The 18840-nt window shown below is 35.0% G+C and overlaps 1 protein-coding gene across 6 annotated transcripts in view; it reads left to right on the forward strand.

Moving 5' to 3' along the window:
* The window catches only part of Atad2b (ATPase family AAA domain containing 2B), a 115635-nt gene that overhangs the window by 50132 nt on the left and 46663 nt on the right, over nucleotides 1-18840 (forward strand). For all 6 annotated transcript variants that reach the window (XM_048353346.1, XM_048353344.1, XM_048353340.1 and 3 more), the window contains 5 exons: nucleotides 317-476; nucleotides 1740-1830; nucleotides 6721-7032; nucleotides 8627-8762; nucleotides 17475-17661. In XM_048353346.1, the coding sequence (XP_048209303.1) occupies nucleotides 317-476; nucleotides 1740-1830; nucleotides 6721-7032; nucleotides 8627-8762; nucleotides 17475-17661 (886 nt within the window). The remainder of the gene's footprint in view (nucleotides 1-316; nucleotides 477-1739; nucleotides 1831-6720; nucleotides 7033-8626; nucleotides 8763-17474; nucleotides 17662-18840) is intronic.

The raw sequence follows: 18840 nt of genomic DNA on the forward strand, positions 1-18840 counted from the left end.
CTAAGGGAGTCTTGCTAATTTACTCAGACTGGCCTCTAGTTACTGAACCATACTAGCTCAGTTTTTAATGATGATCAAATCTATTTTATCTTTTCTCCCCTTACTTTTTGGTGGCTGTATTTTAAAGCCTTTGTCACTGAATTTTCTGAGTACTTTGAAAAATGAGTTCTGTAAATCACCTGGTATTGCATTAAGTTATTTTTGTGGTACAAGTATTTTATTAGAATTTAAGATTAGAAAATGTTACTTCAGCAGTAGTGTTTATAGTTTAAAAAAGGAAAACCTTTAACGCTTCTTCTTGGAAATTGTTTTACAGCTCTATAGTGTCAACCCTTCTTGCTCTTATGGATGGATTAGATAACAGAGGTGAAATTGTTGTTATTGGTGCTACAAACAGACTTGATTCTATAGATCCTGCACTCAGGAGACCAGGTCGTTTTGACAGAGAATTCCTTTTCAACCTGCCTGATCAAAAGGTAACAGTTAATGTCTTCCCTATTTTAACATTTATGTATAACTCAGAAATTACCAAACATACAGTGTAAAAATGATACTTTAGGGAGTTTCATTGTTCTACTTTTTTTTTTTTTTTTTTAAGTCTTTTTTTTTTTGGCCAGTCCTGGGGCTTGGACTCAGGGCCTGAGCACTGTCCCTGGCTTCTTTTTGCTCAAGGCTAGCACTCTGCCACTTGAGCCACAGCGCCACTTCTGGCCATTTTCTGTATATGTGGTGCTGGGGAATTGAAACTAGGGCCTCATGTATACGAGGCAAGCACTCTTGCCTTGCCACTAGGCCATATCCCAGCCCCTCATTGTTCTACTATGTCTTAGTTAATGCATTAAAAATCTTGTATAGCCAGATGTAGTGGAGTATTCCTCTAATCCTAGCACTTATGGTACTGAGGTAGGCGGACAATGAGACCCTATCTCAAACCGAAAACAAATCAGGTGTAATTATTGAACTGAGCCACTTATAACTTTGTCTGTTTATGTGGTACTGGGGACTCAAACTCAGGGTTTCATGGATGCTAGGCATGCATTCTACCAGTAAGCCACATCTCCAGCCTGTAGTGTTAAGCTTAAAGTGTTTTTTCCTATAGGAGGAAGGCAGATGTAAGACAAAAATAATTCTGGCACAATTCTAGGTGATGATAATATCAACTAATTAATTAATGAATGGATTCTTATAAGTCAATTTTCTGTTTTAGCAAAAATAATTTGTTTTGTAATCAAGATTTAGGTTGTGCTACACATTGAAATTTAAGGCAGAGAATACTTTTTAAAAAAGGTGATGTTTTTAAAAAGTACTTGTCAGAACCACACATTCTATGAAATAAATATTATGGTTATTATAACTCATTTGTATTTATATGATGTTTCAGGAGATGTGTATCTCATATGAGATTCATTCATATAATTGAAGCTATAAACTCATTTGTTTATACAACTTCAAATGGTAAAAATACCATGGTGGAAAAGTTAGTTAATCTTAACTTTACATTGTAGTCCTAGATGAATTACTCATTCATTGTGTGCTTCCAGTCATGTTTCTTTAGTTCTAAGAACATTAAATGTATCAGCTTATGAAACAGAAACAAGACCTTTTACTCAATTTCACATGATGTAGATAGATGTTGGGTTTCTGTTTCTTTTAAAAATGTACAACCATTTTGGGGTTATGTATTTTCAAAATGTGTTCTATATTTGAGTTGTTGCTAATATGTTTTAACTACTCTTTAGGCAAGAAAGCACATTCTACAGATCCATACTAGGGATTGGAATCCAAAATTGTCAGATGCTTTTTTAGGTGAACTGGCAGAAAAATGTGTTGGTAAGTACTCCTATTTGATTTTTTTTGTGTCATTGTTCTCCCTTTCCTGTTGTGTTTGAAATGTAATGAGTATAATTTTGTCTTTGATTGTGCAATAGATGTCTTTGCCTTCATATTTAAAAGTTATTTTAAATACTTAAAGTTTGGATACTTCTAAATTAGAATTTTAACTACCACCAGATGTTTGATTAACAAGTCTTTGATTTTTTATTAACAATTAATAAGCCTTTTTCATTGAGTGCCTGGTACTCTTAATAACATTATGGTAGCTCCTTTTAGGAATTGTCCCTTCTCTGAAATTTAACTAAGAAAAATAAACCCAAGAGAATTAGGTCCTTGTCAAAGTCAAGAATGTAGTCTTTTACTTTGCAGATGACACTGTCAGACTCATCTTTATACCTGTGGGAGGGGTTCTCAAAGTACTTAATTGTATTTGGAAATTAAAACCTTACAATTTAATTTAAAATTCATCACAAAGTGGAACATTACCCCACAGAGTGAATAGGCAATACTGTTCTAAAAGGCTGGGTTGAGAGGCTATTTATAAACACAGGAAATAGACTTAGGATTTTGGCTCTAATTAGGATTGAAATAAAAAGAGATACATTAAGTGCCTAACAATACACATAGATTTTTCTTTCATTCATTTTTTCCCTCTTTTTGTATGTTTTTCTCTCATCCTATGCAAAATACAGATTTCAAAAATCTCTCTCCATAATCTTTATATACATTAAGAAATCCCTCAAATAAGTCCACTAATAGTAGTCTATTTGGGAAAACTTTAAAGTTACCAAAACAAAAAAGAACAATTTAGTTTAAAAAATCATTGTGATCCACCATCAAATAATTAAATTTAAATAGAACATTAGTCCATTCAGTTAGCTACATCCGAATTATCCTCTTCATCCACAGGGACCTCCATCTCCGAAGCAGCATCCCTCAGCTTTTGAACCACAAAGACCTCCGACATCTTCTGGTGAGGAGCAAACGTAAATCTCTCCAGCACTACTCCAGTTTAAGCTTTGCCTGGTATAAGAGAGCATGCGCCAAAAAATTTCATGTAAATTTGGCTTGATCTTTGCAAAGCCTTGTGCTGCTTTATGGGAGAGGGTGGTATTTGGTTAAAAACAACACCAGTCTTTTCCCATTTCAAAATTTATCCCTCTTTATTTGTGGTATTATTTTATTAGAGTTCAGATCTGATTGAGATTTTTTTTGGGTAGATTTTTCTGCAAATTTGTCACAGAATGATCCTTAGCTAAAATAAGTAGAATAATTTTGGAAATTCCCTAAGAGACAGTTATTCTAAAGTTTTCTATTACCCTATCTACCACCTAAAATAGGACACATTCTAATTTAATTCACCTCAGCTATGAGTCTCAGTTTCCTTTTGCATTTCCAAAGGTCAATACTTCTCAATTTTCCAATGCATTTATTTTAGCTTTTAAATCATTTTCTTGTTTAAATACTTATGACATAATCTCTTACTGGACTGAAAAAAACTTTCCTTACTTTTTTACCTACTTCATAGGGTGACAGTATGTTTGCAGAATTTGTTTATACATATTGTTGTCTCTGAGTAGTGACATAAAAATTTGTGGCAATTAAATGACTTGTTTCTCATTGTGACATTCCATTTAAGAAACTAGTTCCCATTAAAAATGGTCAAATGCACTAGTTCAAACAGGTATGCAGTAATAGTAAATTTTAACTCCACTATGAATTTATCAATTTTTATGTACCAAATGTATTTTAATATGTGTTGGTTTAATTCAATAACATTTATGCCTAAGAAACATCTTTGTAGTCTTTATGAATAACTATGAGGAAGGTGACCTCTTCTAGGTTTCTTATAGGTTATGGATTTGGTAACTTTTACTTTGAAATAAATTCCTAACTTAACTCTAGGAGGATTTTGAATGAATGAAAGTCTGATTTTATGTAGTAAAAATCTCAGCATGTATTTGGTATCAAGAGCATTTCCTCATATAATAGCGTCAAATTGACAGCTCAACCTTCAATCAAATTCCTTATTTTTGGTGGGAGGGTTAAAATGATGAAAACATATCCATGAAGTATCTGTATTGTAGGCCTTCATTTTGATTGACAATTATCTGATAAAATTTGTTACCATGTTTCTACTGTCACTTCTTTAATAGTTATGTTTTCAGTCTTTCAGGAAAAATTTTCTTTGTTCTCTATATATTGGTGCTCATCCAAGTATTAGATTTGTAATGTTAGAATTAGGGTCATTATGAAAGAGATGTTAATAAGGTTATAGTATAATTTTATTACTGGAAGGGTTTTATTCATTTTCTAAACCAGAACTTTATGAAGAGTGCAAAAGTATACTATTGATTATGACAGGACAAGAGACTTTACTAGAACCTGTGGTTATCTAACGTGTTACCAATTTTGCAGTGATTATTCTTTTAAGAGTTTAATGGAGTCATACTCTTCAATTTTTGTCTATCAGAATAATTTTGAAAGATTTTTCCTAAGTACTCATTTCTACTTCCAAAGCCCTAGGGATTCTGATTCAGTGTGTGTTTGCGTGTGTGTGTGTGTGTGTGTGTGTGTGTGCGTGCGCACGTGCACATGTGTGCACTCACGTGCGTGCGTGTCTGGGAAGGCATGTGTGTGTGCTGGTACTGAGGCTTGAACTTAGGTCCTAGTCACTATCCCTCAACTTTTCCACTTGAGCCACAGTTCCACTTCCCGTTTTTTTTTGTTTTTTTTTTTGATGGTTATTTGGAGATTTTCCTGCTCAGGTTGGCTGCAGTGTTCAGCTTCTGGGTAGCCAGGATTACAGACTTGAGCTGCTGGTGCCCGATTGATTCACTGTTGGTTGTGCTGCCTGTATTTCTTCTTTTTCTTTCTTCTCCTCTGTCTCTGTTTCCTTCTTTCTTCTGCTGCTGCTTTTTCTTTTTCTCTCTTTACTTCCCTTCCTCCTCACCTCCTCCTCCTCCTCCTTTTGTTATCAGAGGGGTTTGAACTGAGGTCTTTGCTCTTGCCAGGCAAGCACTCTTATCACCTAAATCATGCTTTTCTGCAGTGTTACTTTTTTTTTTTTTGGCCAGTCCTGGGCCTTGGACTCAGGGCCTGAGCACTGTCCCTGGCTTCCTTTTGCTCAAGGCTAGCCACTTGAGCCACAGCACCACTTCTGGCCATTTTCTGTATATGTGGTGCTGGGGAATCGAACCCAGGGCCTCATGTATACGAGGCAAGCGCTCTTGCCACTAGGCCATATCCCCAGCCCCTGCAGTGTTACTTTTAACTATGGTGTCACATTTATGTCTGGGCTGGTCTGGACTGATTTTCTTCTATAGGCAAGTAGCACTGTATGTACAGGTTTTTTTAATTGGTTGAGATGGGTGTCTCACAAAGTTGTTCTACCCCTCCCCCCATGTGTTTTTTGAAGCTTAATCCTCCCCATCTCTACCTATTGAGCAGCTAGGGTTATGGATGTGAGCCACTGTACCTGACTTGTTTCAGTTTTATTGTTTATCTTGATGAGTGTTCTAAGTTGAGAATCAGCAACTCTGTTTTAAAACATTTTTGTTATTGTAAGGATGATCTACAGAGGGTTTTCGGTTACAAGAATCACTAATTCTTACAAGTAGTGTAAGCCAGTAATTCTTATAAGCAAGTGTAAAGAAGGTATTTCTTTTATGTGTGTTGGGTATGATAATCTGTGTGAAAATTTCTTTCAGTAAATGTGGTCTTCTGTTGATAAACTTCAATCTAAAGTACATTCAGAAAAATGAACAATACATTGCTGTATACATGCAGTCAACATTTAATAGCAAAAATGTTATGCATAATGTTACTTTTTTGTTTTGCCTTGTTTGTGATCTTTTTAAGTTTTTTAATGTAAGTTTCTTCATTTGAATAGGATTATATGATGTGTTCACTGATACGAATATACCCTTAGAGAAAGAAAAGAGGGGCTGGGAATATGGCCTAGTGGCAAGAGTGCTTGCCTTGTATACATGAAGTCCTAGGTTCGATTCTTCAGCACCTCATATGTGGAAGAAAAGGCCAGGAGTGGCGCTGTGGCTCAAGTTGGCAGAGTGCTAGCCTGGAGCAAAAAGAAGCTAGAGACAGTGCTCAGGTCCTGAGTCCAAGCCCCAGGACTGGCCAAAAAAGAAAGAAAGAAAGAAAGAAAAGAAATATGATTGTTTATATTATATGAACATGGGAGCTTATTTTTCATCTGCTATAGTGGCTAGCATTCAGAAAATTTTTTAATTAGAGATTTAGTTTATTAGAAGTAGAAAATAAAATTGAGAGACTAGTAATTATTCTGAAGAATTATTTGGGAGAAAGACTATTGTTCTAGGGCAATATTTAATCCTATTCTGCATGTAGATTCTTTCTTTTCCTTTTGGCCAGTCCTGGAGCGGCTGAGCACTGTCCCTGGATTTTTTTGTTTTGTTTTTTTTTGTTTTTGCTCAAGGTGAGCTCAAGGTTTCTTGCTCAATCAAGGCTAGTAAAATTAGAAAAAATAAGCCAGGCATGGTTCATAACCTGTAGTCTATAATGTTAGCTACTTGGGAGTCTAGGCAACTTGAAAAGATTCTGTCTCAAATGTTAAAGAAGAGTTGAGGATATAGTTTAGTGGTAGAGCAGAGGGATTGAATTACCAACCCGAAGAAAGTTTAACATTATATGGCTTGTTTTCTCTTCATACTTTTTAGTGTATGTTTTTGTTAATTTAAAATATGCAAAACATTTTTGTTTCAAAACAAAATACTTTGTTGGGTGATTTAAAATGCTTTTCATTTTGTTAATAAAATTAGATATAATTACTGATTTAGTATTGATTAAACATGTTCGTACTAGAAAGAATGACCTTACCTTTGCTGTTTTTCTCCTTCTGTGCATTAGGCTACTGCGGAGCAGACATCAAAGCCCTGTGCACTGAGGCTGCCCTGATTGCCCTTCGGAGGCGTTACCCTCAAATCTATGCTAGCAGTCACAAGCTACAGTTGGATGTTTCCTCAATAGTGCTCAGTGCCCAAGACTTTTACCATGCAATGCAGAATATTGTGCCTGCTTCTCAACGTGCTGTGATGTCTTCAGGACATGCGCTATCCCCCATTATAAGGCCACTGTTGGAAAGAAGCTTCAACAACATCTTAGCAGTCTTACAAAAAGTGTTTCCTCATGCTGAAGTTAGCCAGAGTGACAAGAAAGAAGGTACTGTAAACTACCTTTTTTCTTTAAAAAAAAAAACAACTTTAGATGTAAAAAATAAAAGTATAGTTTCCTCATAAGATTATTTATCACCGTATCTATTTTACTCACTGAATATTTTAGGCCTGGCATACTGCCCGTAATATGGTAGCTGCCTGGGAATCTTTGTAAAATGTATGAATGAATGTTTACTCTTAGGATGTAGTGACCATCTTAATGAATTTTGCTGTCATTATGGTTTTTCAGAAACTAATTATTTTTAGGAATTTTTAGGAATTCAGGATTTACCTGAATTATGGGCATGACCAACCTTTTATGCAGTAATCAAGTAGGTTTTGTTTTTTTTTGTTTTTGTTGTTGGCTATGAGGCTTGAACTCAGGGCCTGGGCACTGTCCTTGAGTTCTCTTGGTTTTCTGGTGGTTAATTGGAGATAAGAGTCTCATAGACTTTCTTGCCTGGCCTGCTTTAAACTGCGATTCTCAGATCTCAGTAGTTAGGATTACAGGTGTGAGCTACCAGCACCCAGCTCCAAGTATATTTTTATCTATAATTTTCATAACTTGGAATTCATATCTTTCTGTAAAATTTTTCAATTTTTAAAACTTAGTTCACTTTCAGTAAAAAAGTAAGACACTCTCCTTCCTGAAGATAATGATAGCCAATTTATTTCTTGAAGAATTTTCAGAGACTTGGTATCTGTTATGCTTTAATTTTATTTTCATAAGTAGGAAGTACACTGTAGTTTCCACTAATGGAACTCAATAGAGAAGCAAAACCAAATTTTATTTAATTATGAGTGATTAGATGTATTACTCTGATTTGGTTTGGTCTTTAATATTTTTTCTTAAACAAATATCCTTGAAATTATTATTCAAAAGTACTCAATTATTTGTTAGGTTTATTTAAAAATATCAGTTCTACTGAATAGTTATCTTTTAAAGCCACATTTAAACATTGCTGTTTATTGAATGGATTGATACTTTTAATGACATGTATGATTATTAGTAATTCAGATGATAGTTTGAAAAAAGTTCTAGTACTGTATTCCCATTAAGAATTGCACTTTTAATTAGTTCACTGAGTAGTACCTCAAAGGCCCACAGAGAAGACAAAAACTACTTGAATAAATAAATGCATATTTAAGACTGATTTCAACTGAATTCATGACTCAATATTCATTTTCCTTGAAAAGCTGTATTTCATTTAAAAAATGGGTCAGGTTGTTAGTTTTTGTTTCTTTTTTTCAGAATTGGACTTGCTATCCTATTAATTGAACCAAATACGAAAAAGATTAGATTTCTGTCCAAATTAACTTAGAGTTTTAGTTAGTAGGTGGAGTTTTAGAGCAGCACTACTGCTTTTCCAAAACTAATTTTGGTCAGCAAAGTCTCTCAAATTACATCTCATAATTCTTACAAAGGTGAGAGAATTATGTTAATTGCATTTATGAACTATTCAAAATTCTGTAATCTGCCAGTCTGGGTGATCAGTTTAAAAGCAACTAATTTTTAACTCAGGTTTCCTTTGATTTGGTAGAGTAATAATACTAAATGACTTTATAAATATTATAATTCCTGTACTTTTTTGTTGTAACAGATACAGAAAGTCTAATTTTAGATGACAGTGAAGATGAGAATACTTTATCAATTTTTGAGACCAATTGTCACTCAGGATCACCAAAGAAACAGTCATCAACTGCTGCTGCACATAAGCCCTACCTTCATTTTACAATGTAAGTAATTGATATCAAATTTCTTTGAATCTAGATGGATTTTTGCCACTTTATGATTAGAATTGTAGTGTATATTTACTTGTAGTTATAGCCTTGAAATATTTTGTTTGGACTCAATTCTGGAACACTTTCAATGTCCTTTTGTGTGGTAATAATTACTGTGTCCATCAACTACTGGAGATTGGCTTTTCCAATTTCCAATTAAGTAGAGAATATTTTCTGCTAGTTTGCTTAAAAAAAAAGAATATGTACATGTATGCGTCTGTGGGTATGTGTGTATGCGTGTAGAGATCAACATGTAGGCCCTATTTTATGTCTTTGTTTGAATTAAAGTGAACAAAAATAAAATATTTATCTTGAACTTTAACTTGTGAGAAGACTACTAAAGAAATTTCAAATTCAAAATTACTCAGTGATTAAACAAATAGCTTTTGATTCTCTAAAAGCTCATTAATTTTTTATAATTTGGATTTTATGATTTTCTACTTTCCCCTTTTTATAATCTGTGTTAAAACAGCTTTTGCTGTGCTATAATGAGTAAATGCTTTTAGTGCAAATGCAATTTTAAATTAAGAGACCAAGTGTCTTCAGATAATAACAGCATCATTACTTGCATTTACATAATTAGTACCATATGAAGGACCATAAAGTTCTAGTTTGGTAGGTCTAATAGCACTTCAATTAGATGAGCCTGAATTGTGTATTTCCTTAAAGTATTTTAAACAAATTTAAAACTTCGACCTGAATCAGAGTTTTCTTCCTGAATATTTTAGGGGAGATTTTATTTTATGATTTTGATAGTACTGGAATTTGGATTCAGGGTCTTGTGCTTAATAGGCAGGTACTCTACCACTTGAACCATCCCTCCAACTTAGTGAAATATTATAGTTATTTGCATGGATAACCTTTATTTTATAATCCTCTTATTTTACATTTTATAAAGTGAACCTAAATTACTACTACTCATTCCTTTTTTTAACAGTAAGTTTTTACTTTAGGATTTTTTTCTCTTTATTTCCAGGTCTTTTCTTTTATGGTCTTGGGAAGTTCTCTTAGACTGTTTTTTGCGGGGGAGTAGGAGGGGTTGGTTTTAGCAATGTACAGACCCATTGTATTAATAGTTATGAGCAAGCTTGATACTTATTCGTGCATTTACTTGGGTAGCCTGTGCGTGTGTGTGTGTATTGTTTTGATAATTTTAGTTGCTTGAATTGGATTGTATAATAGGAACAGTTAAGAAACTATCAGATGATTTATGTTCAATTGTATAAGATACTGTGTGAATAAAGGAATCAGAAATAGAATAAACTTTTATTTCTAATTTTGTGTTTGACTTTTTTTAAAATTAAGAGTATTCTCTGCTACTGACTTAATAGGTGCCAATTGTATGGCTTATTTATTTAGGTTAGCTGTATTGAAGAAATTGGTTTAAATTTAGCTTCCTATATGAGCTCTCCTAACTTACTGGTTTCATTTTTATTAACAGCAAGAGAGCTATATACTAGAGTAAGTTGATGCGTCAGTAATACCCATTAATTTATCTCTATATTCACTCATTCATTCTTCCAATTTTAATTTTTTTTATTTTTATTATATGCTAGGGCCTATACTTGGTGCTGACAACATAAGCATGAATAGGTATACATAACTGTTACTCTGGAAAAGTTCTTGTTACTGGAATTAATGAAGATTGTGATATGACTAAAGTTTTGTGAAAGTAAAGCTAATTCTGTTGGGAAAAACAGAAGAGCTTCACAGGAGACATAGTCACAATTGCTTTCCTTTTGAGATTGAAGGGGTGGGAGTTAGCCTATAATTGCTCATTATATACTAGACTTGTGCTAGGTATATAAATTATATAGCATTTGTGGTATCCTCATTTTATAGGTGAGGCAACTGAAGCATGAATGAGTAAGTTCAGGAAAAATGCTGCTAGCCGAGATCACATTTTTTCCCCCCAAAACTTATTTCTGATTGTAACAGGTAGGGAATAGTATTGCCCAACTTCTTTGGGCATTGTGATTTTTTTAAACCCTTCAAAAACATGCATATTTTTATGTATGATCAATGTATAAAAAGGTAATAGGAAACAAGAAAGCCTCATTTAGTGCTAGTCTCCAGCTGTACTAGCTGGACATAACGGATGGGTGTCTGGGAATAGTGTCCTAACACAATGTTGAGATATTTTTTCAAGATTTATGATAAATTAGAAATCAAGATAGTTAAGGTCTCCCTATCTAGTAAAGAAGTCTTATGATGGACAATAAGTTTTCTTTCTTAGTTTATAGTACCATAAGAGGATTAGAAACAGAGCTTTCTGAGGTTTTTAAAATGAAAATAGCTTTGTTTTTTCTGATTAGAAAGATGATATACTCTGTAGAAAATTCAAGTAATAAAGAAGAGCATAAAGAAGACAGTAAAAATTAAAGTCCCAGAAGCTGAAGGTAATATTTGTTAAAGTTTTGGTGACCACACATCCATGTTCTCTTTATGCATATAAATAGACATACACATTATTTTATGATCCTCCTATAAGTTGTTGAATGTAACTTGTTTTTTAAAATTCATTATGCTGGGAATGTTATTTCTTGTCAGGTTATGTTTAATGTCATTCTTTTAAGTCAGTTATATAATTCCTAATTTTTTAGATGTTCTAAAATTTATAGAATTTATAAATATTGAGATTTTACGTGGTTCTCTTATAAGCAGAGCAATAAACATCTTTCTAAGTATATACATCTTTATATCATCTGATTCAGAATCGAAGGTAAATATTAAGAACTATGATTGCCATTTCAAAAGTTGTATACATTAAAAATCTTGTTAAAATGCTTTCTAGAAAGGTTTTTACCAATTTATTTTCTGCCACTAATGTATGAGTGGTATGTTTGTATATCCTTGTCAATTTTGAGCCTTTTTTTTTTTTTTTTGGTTTGTGAGTGTGTGTTTGTGTGTGTGTATATGTATGGTGCTAGGCATCAAACCCAGGCTTTGTTTATGCTGTGCAGGTGCTCTGCCTTTGGGTTATACCCCCATTCTTGTTTGTATCTGTAAATTTTTATAAACTAAAGAGTTGACAATATCATGTTTATATCATTCATTTTTTCTTTCATATATTTATTAAAGTGCTTATTATGTGCCAGATACTATCTAGGTACTTGCAATATGCCACTGAACAAAACGAGCAAGATCCCAGCTCTTACTGGGAGACTGTTTAGATCAAAGAGACAAACAATAGAGTAATACATTATGTCGATAGAGAGACAAACAGAATTTAAGTATAAAAATAAAGGAAAGAGATCAGTGGATAGAGTGAAGATAGCTTGGGGATAGGGTGAGTTACAGAATGTTTCTGAACATGTAGTTTGGCATAGACTTGCCAAATATAATGTTAGAAAAATAATTTTCTTTTACTCCATTTATGAAAAAAATTTTATTTTCTTATCTTTGCATTTTTAAAAATGATTTTTTCAGTCTGACAGATTAAAAAATGCTTATTGCCAGGCTATGGTGGCTCATGTCTATAATATCTAGTTGATAATGCAGTTATGTTGATTTTTCATTTTTGCCAATCCTGGGCCTTGGACTCAGGGCCTGAGCACTGTCCCTGGTTTCTTTTTGCTCAAGGCTAGCACTCTGCCACTTGAGCACAGTGCCACTTCTGGCCTTTTCTATATATGTGGTGCTGGGGAATGGAGCCCAGGGCTTCATGTATATGAGGCAAGCACTCTTGCCACTAGGCCATATTCCCAGTCCACGCTGATTTTTCTTATTGGCCTAACATCAAGCAATTACTTTTTCCTTCAAGTAGACCCTTAACTGATTATCTTCCTACCATTTTTTTTTTTTTTTTGGTCGATGGTGGGGCTTGAACTATGATCCTGCGCACTGTCCCTGAGCTCTTCAGCTCAAGGCTATAGCTCTACCATTTGAGCCACAGCACCACTTCCGATTTTTTTCTTCTCTCAGTAACCTTTCTTATACTAGTAGGCTGAAGTAGAGTTATGTTCTCAAAGCATGTGTAATTGGATCATTGTTATATGTATGTATTATTTATTTATTGAGTCAGTCAGTCATGGGGCTTGAACTCAGGGCCTGGACACTGTCTCTGAGTTGTTCCACTCAAAGCTAGTGCTCTACCACTTAGAGCCACTACTCCACTTCTGTTTTTCTGGTTATTTGGAGTTAAGAGTCTCATGGATTTTTTCTTGCCCAGGCTACTTTCAAACTGGGATTTTTCAGATCTCAGCTTCCTGAGTAGTTAGGATTACAGCACGAGTCACCAATACACAGCAGTAGTATTTATAGCCTGTGGATATTCTCTTACATGCTTTAAATGATTTAGTTTACTTATGATTGATTGTTCAGTAAATAGTGGTAAGGAAAAAAAAAGTCTGTTCCTGTGTAGTTCAGATACAACTTTCCCCCAAATTATTTTAGTAGAGTCCTTGTTTTCTGGAACTGTGGGTATGGAGGGTTGACTGCATATATGTTACTTCTCTAGGGTATAGAGTATATGCTTTTTCTTAGTCTTACTTTTTATGTTTCAAACTTTTGCCATGGCTTATAAAACTCTTAAGAATCTCAGTGTCCATTTTTTTCTCTTCAGTCCTTAACACCGCTACACCTACATTGATCTAGTAAAGAAGCTTTGTATAAGCTATTACCAGTAACCCCAAAGGGTCTTACCTGTTTTAGGTTCTTGTTCTTTACACATCCCATTTTTCTTCCATGAAATTCATGCTTTCTTTCTCTAATCTTTTGGGTTTCTACTTTTGCAACATTTTTGCAGGAAAGCTTTCTATGACTCTCTGTCCGGGATCCCTTATAATGCCATATGGTTTAAAAAAATCTGGGGCTGTGAGTACGGCTTAGTGGTAGAGTGCTTGCCTGGCATGCATGAAGCCCTGGGTTGATTCCTCAGCCACCACATACACAGAAAAAGCCAGAAGTGGTGCTGTGGCTCAAGTGGTAGAGTTCTTGCCTTAAGCAAGAGAAGCTCAGTGACAGTGCTCTCAGGCCCTGAGTTCTAGCCCCAGGACTGCCTCCCCCAATGTCACATATTCATCACAGTGAATTATGGTGATTTGTAGGTTTGTGTTTTCACAAAGTGCCAATCAATTGATGACTTAGTAGTATTATTCTATTACCCAGGGCCAAGACCTTGAATTTAATAGGTATTCTACAATTGTTAAATACTTTAAAATGTTAACTTTTTCTGTTTTCCTTTCGAATTGTCTGCTTATGTCTATAATTAATATAGATTAGGATTTTGGAATTTATTTATTGTGTTTTTGTTTTTAATTCTGCACATAGCTCCTTTTTGGAGGAATGGGACAGTACCAGAGTTTGAACTGAGATACTTGTGCTTGCTAGGCAGGTATTGTATTGCTGAGTCACACCTCCATCCTTATTTTTTCTGTGCTGGGCCCGAGGCTTGAGCTCAAGGCCTGAGTGCTGTCCTTGAGATTCTTTTTCTCAAAGCTTGCACTCTACTACTTGAGCCACAGTGCCACTTCCAGCCTTTTCTGAGTAGTTTATTAGAGAGAATCTCACAGACTTTCCTGCTTTGAACTGTTGTCCTCAGATCTCAGCCTCCAGAGTAGCTAGGATTACAAATGTGAGCCACCAGTGCTTCCCGCTTGAGCCTTTGTTTAGAACTCTGTGCTGTTGCTGTCTGGCTTTCCTCTGTTAAAATGTGGTCTTGCTGACTTTTCTGCCCCGGCCGGCCTGACTGCAATCCTCCTAGTCTCAGCCTCCCATGTGCATGCTACAGCGGTGCTCATCAGTGGATTGAGGAGTCTTGAGAACTTTTCTGCCTTGGCTGACTTGGAACCACAATCCTTCCATTCTAGCCTTACAAGTGCTCTTACAGCTGTGGGCCACCAGTGCCTGGCTCACATAAATACTTCACACTTGAAGAACCATTCTTATTTATTCTTTGCTATCTTTGGTTGTCTGCCTTATGGTTCAGATTATAGGTTCTGTGTCCCCCCTCCTTACCTCCCACCCTCTCTTCCCCCTCTCCCCTTATCTCTCTCTGTCTCCCTCCCTCCCCCTCTCTCACCTGTCTCTTCCCTCCCTCCCTCCCTCTCCTTCCCCCTCTCTCCCTCCCTCCCCTCTCCCCTCTTCCTCTCTCTCCCCCTCCCCCATCTGTCTTCCTTCCTCCTGCCCCCCCCCCCACTTTCTGTGTGTGGTAATGAGGAATGGAACCCATAAGCACTCTACCACAAAGACACATTCCCAGCCCAGATTATAGCTTTTTGAGTTCAAAAATTGTTACATTTTTGTAAATCAAAATTATATACAGTAAAGATATAAAAATTGCCTATATATTTGAGTATGTGTATGTACACATACATATGTACATGTATGTGTGTGTATGTATTCAAGCTTGGTGGCTTAGTGGTAGAAAACTTGCCTACCCTGCATGATGCCTTGTGTCGATCCCCAGCACTAGACATGTAATCCAATACATTATATATACTTGCTTTTAATTTTTTGTTTGTCTTTGGATTAGAATTAATGTTTTATTCTATGAAACAAAGTTACAAATCCTCTATGTTTTAAAATAAAGTTTAGAATCCGTTACATTTTTATACTTTTTTCCTTGTATAAAATTCTCCTAACTACAGAGATTTATTTCCTGAGCTGTCTATTGTATTTCATTGTTTACTGTTTGTTTGGTGTGCTCGACTTTCTGCTGTTGTTCTGTAGTATGCTTTACTATAAAACAAGGCATCTTAACATAATACTAAAGCACCTGGGTTTTGTGGCCATGTGAACCTGAGTCTGTTTGCCTTTTCTCCCTTCTTCCTCCCTTTCTTTTTTCTTTCCTCTTTCCCTCTCTTTTCCTTTCCATTCTTTATGTGTCTAGATGTTTTCAGGCTCAGTTTCATGCTTTTGTGTGTATGTGTTTGTCAAGATTTTTATGTGTGTTGCTGAGGCTTGTACTCAGGGCTTGGGACCTGTTCCTTAGATTGTTTTTGCTCAAGAATGGTGCTCTACCACTTGAGCCACAGCTCTACTTCTGGCTTTTGGGTAGTTAATTGGAGATAAGAGTCTCACAGACTTTCCTGCCATGGCTGGCTTCAAACTTCCGATCTTCGGATCTCAGCCTCCTGAGTAGCTAGGATTTAGCCGTGAGCCACTGGCAGCTGGTTTTTGTGAAGATTTTTATTTATTATCGTGCGTCTACTCATTTGTATTGTTTTTGAAATTGTGACTAGGCTCTCCTCTCTATTTTCTCATTGGTAATTGGTAGTTTATAAATTTGATATTTTTTTCTGTCTTCTGTCTAATTTAATTGTAAATTGTGTAATTATTAGTGATTCTCTTGGATTTTCTAATATACAACCACATTCTTTGTAAATATCAGTGTCTTCCCCTCTGTTTCTTTCTGTTCTGGTTTCATTTCATTTTATTATTGTATTGACTTAAAAATTACAGCACTACCTACAATGAGTAGGTAAAATTGTTTCATTTGTTATTTTATGGTACTATAACACATTAAACACATTTAAAAAAATTTAATGTTTGCTTTTTTCTGTACAGCTTTAGATGTCATGTATTAGGGCAAGAATAGTTAATTTTTATTATCACAGAAACAAAGCTTATCACTTCTGAAAAAGTCCTGATTTGGCTATTTTAAATTTTTTGGATGGTTTTAGTTTATTACTGCTCTAAGAAAATGCCTTATGCTGGGTAACTTATAAACGCTATAAATTTATTGTTCACACTTAGGGAGACTGGAAGACCAAGGTTAAAGCAGGTAGCATGTTTGGTGTCTGTAAGGGATTGGTATCTGCTTCCAAGATGTCTTGAATGCTCTGTCTTCACATAGCAGAAGCAGCCAATGGGGATAACTAGTTCTCTTAAACCCCTCATTTATATTTATATTTTGTGTTTTTTGGGGGGAGGGGTGTACTGGAATTTTAAAGCAGAGCTTTACTTGAGCCGTATTCCCAGCCTTCTCTTGAACCTGCCAGTGTTATCACACTAATGATTTTCAATCAAATTTATGGAGAGACATTCAGACTATAGTAGTGGGTGTATATACATAACCTTCAATATATAATTTTAGCTGTATTTTTAAATCTTATTTTAATAAAAAACAAAAACTGCAGTAGTGAGGTTTGGATCCAGAGCTTTATGCTTGCGAGGTTGGCTACCACTTGAATCTATCACTGAACCATGCTTTCAGGCCTACTTTTGCTGGTTACTGTGGAGGTGGAGTCTAGCAAACTTTATCTGATTGGGTTGGCCTTGAACCTTGATTTTCTGGGTCTTTGTTTCCTGGGTAGCTAGTAGGTTACAGGTGTGTGCCTCCAGTACCTGGCTAAGAAACTGTATTATATTTAGAAAAATCTTGAGATCCACATTTTTGTTGGAGATAGGGATTCTTAGCATTTGATTTTGAATAATTAATAACTAATTGCATTGGCTTTTGCATCACTCCAAGTTAATATATGTGATAAGATATTAATACAAAGGTAATTTTTCTTTTTTAGAATGGATTTTATATTTAAAACCATCTTGGTTATTAAGATGGTCAGAGATGGTCAATATTTTAGAAGAAAAATTATTGTATTTAAAAAAGATAAATTTCTAATTTGGAGTTCACATTTTACTTGAGTATTTTGCCTGCTGATTCATATTGATCTTTAGAATGTATACTTTTGAAGTCACGATCATGTTTTTCATGTATTACAGGTCACCATATCATCAGCCAACCTCTTACAGGCCACGATTGTTGCTGTCTGGAGAACGAGGCTCTGGTCAAACTTCTCACCTTGCTCCAGCACTTTTGCATACTCTAGAAAGATTCTCTGTGCATAGGCTAGACCTCCCAGCACTTTATTCAGTTAGTGCCAAGACACCTGAAGAATCATGTGCACAGGTAGGTTTATACTATGTCATAGATATTGCTTATGTCATGTAGGTGATTACAGATAGGGCTTTTTCAAAGAATAGTAATATAAATATTTACTAATATTATTGGTAAAGAGAATTTTCTTGGTGTGTTTTATTTTTAAACATGTACTCATTGTTTTTCTCCTTGTATTTTTTGTGGTACTTTTCTTATTATTAAACTTTTAAGTGTCCTGTTTCATGAAATACTGTTAGAAAGGGTAAAGATTCTCTTCATTCCCCATACATTCTTTCTGACTCTTGTGTAAGCAATGGTTTATTTTAGACATCTGTCTGTACCTAGAACCTTATCATAGAAGGCAAATGATACTCACTTCTCATGGTTGAGAAGGAAGAGGTCTCACTGAACATTCTGAGGTGGCCTCAACCTTCAGTTTCTCTACTCAGCTTCCCAGGTAACAAGGATTACAGGTGTGGGGCACCAGCCACCAAGCTTATGTAGCTAGGTTAATAGACATGACCCACTACACTTGGCCTCTTTAGGAATCTCATATGGTCTATGAGGTAAAGTTTAAGTTGGTCCATTTATTTTAGCGTTTTCTTTACATACAGTCGTGAATTTATTACAGGTCATACCATTTTGGAAGCATTGAGAAAAGGAATTAAATTTTTGAGCCAAGGGACAGTGTTTTAACTATTTCTGTATTTCTGACACAGCATCTAGCTCATTGTTAGTGTTCATTAGATTTTTTTTTCTTTAATGAGATAATGCCGTGTTGCCCAGGCTGGCTCTGTAACTCCTGGGATCAAGTGCTCTTACATCTCATCTACCCCAGTGGCTAGAACTACAGGTGCAAACAACTATGCTCAGCAGTGAGCATTAAATGTTTGAGTAATAATGATTTAAATAAACATACAGAGAGAAATTATATTTTATTATTTGATATTGATACAGCTTTTATATGGTTAGCTAGGAGAGGTAACACTTACCTACTATTGTTCTTTGTTATGCTATATAAATACTCAAACATGTACTATAAAAAAAGCTTTCTTTCAGTTTCATACAGTTGTGTATTCTAGGAATGTTGATTTTATATGTCTGCTTATATATTTTCTCTTTTTGAATGAGGTAGAATTATTGCCAGTTTTTTCAAGTGCTGTAATTAATTCAGTATCTTATAAGATAAATTCAAATGACTTATCAGGA

Source organism: Perognathus longimembris, chromosome 8, assembly GCF_023159225.1.
Source record: "Perognathus longimembris pacificus isolate PPM17 chromosome 8, ASM2315922v1, whole genome shotgun sequence".
Taxonomy (NCBI): Eukaryota; Metazoa; Chordata; class Mammalia; order Rodentia; family Heteromyidae; genus Perognathus; species Perognathus longimembris.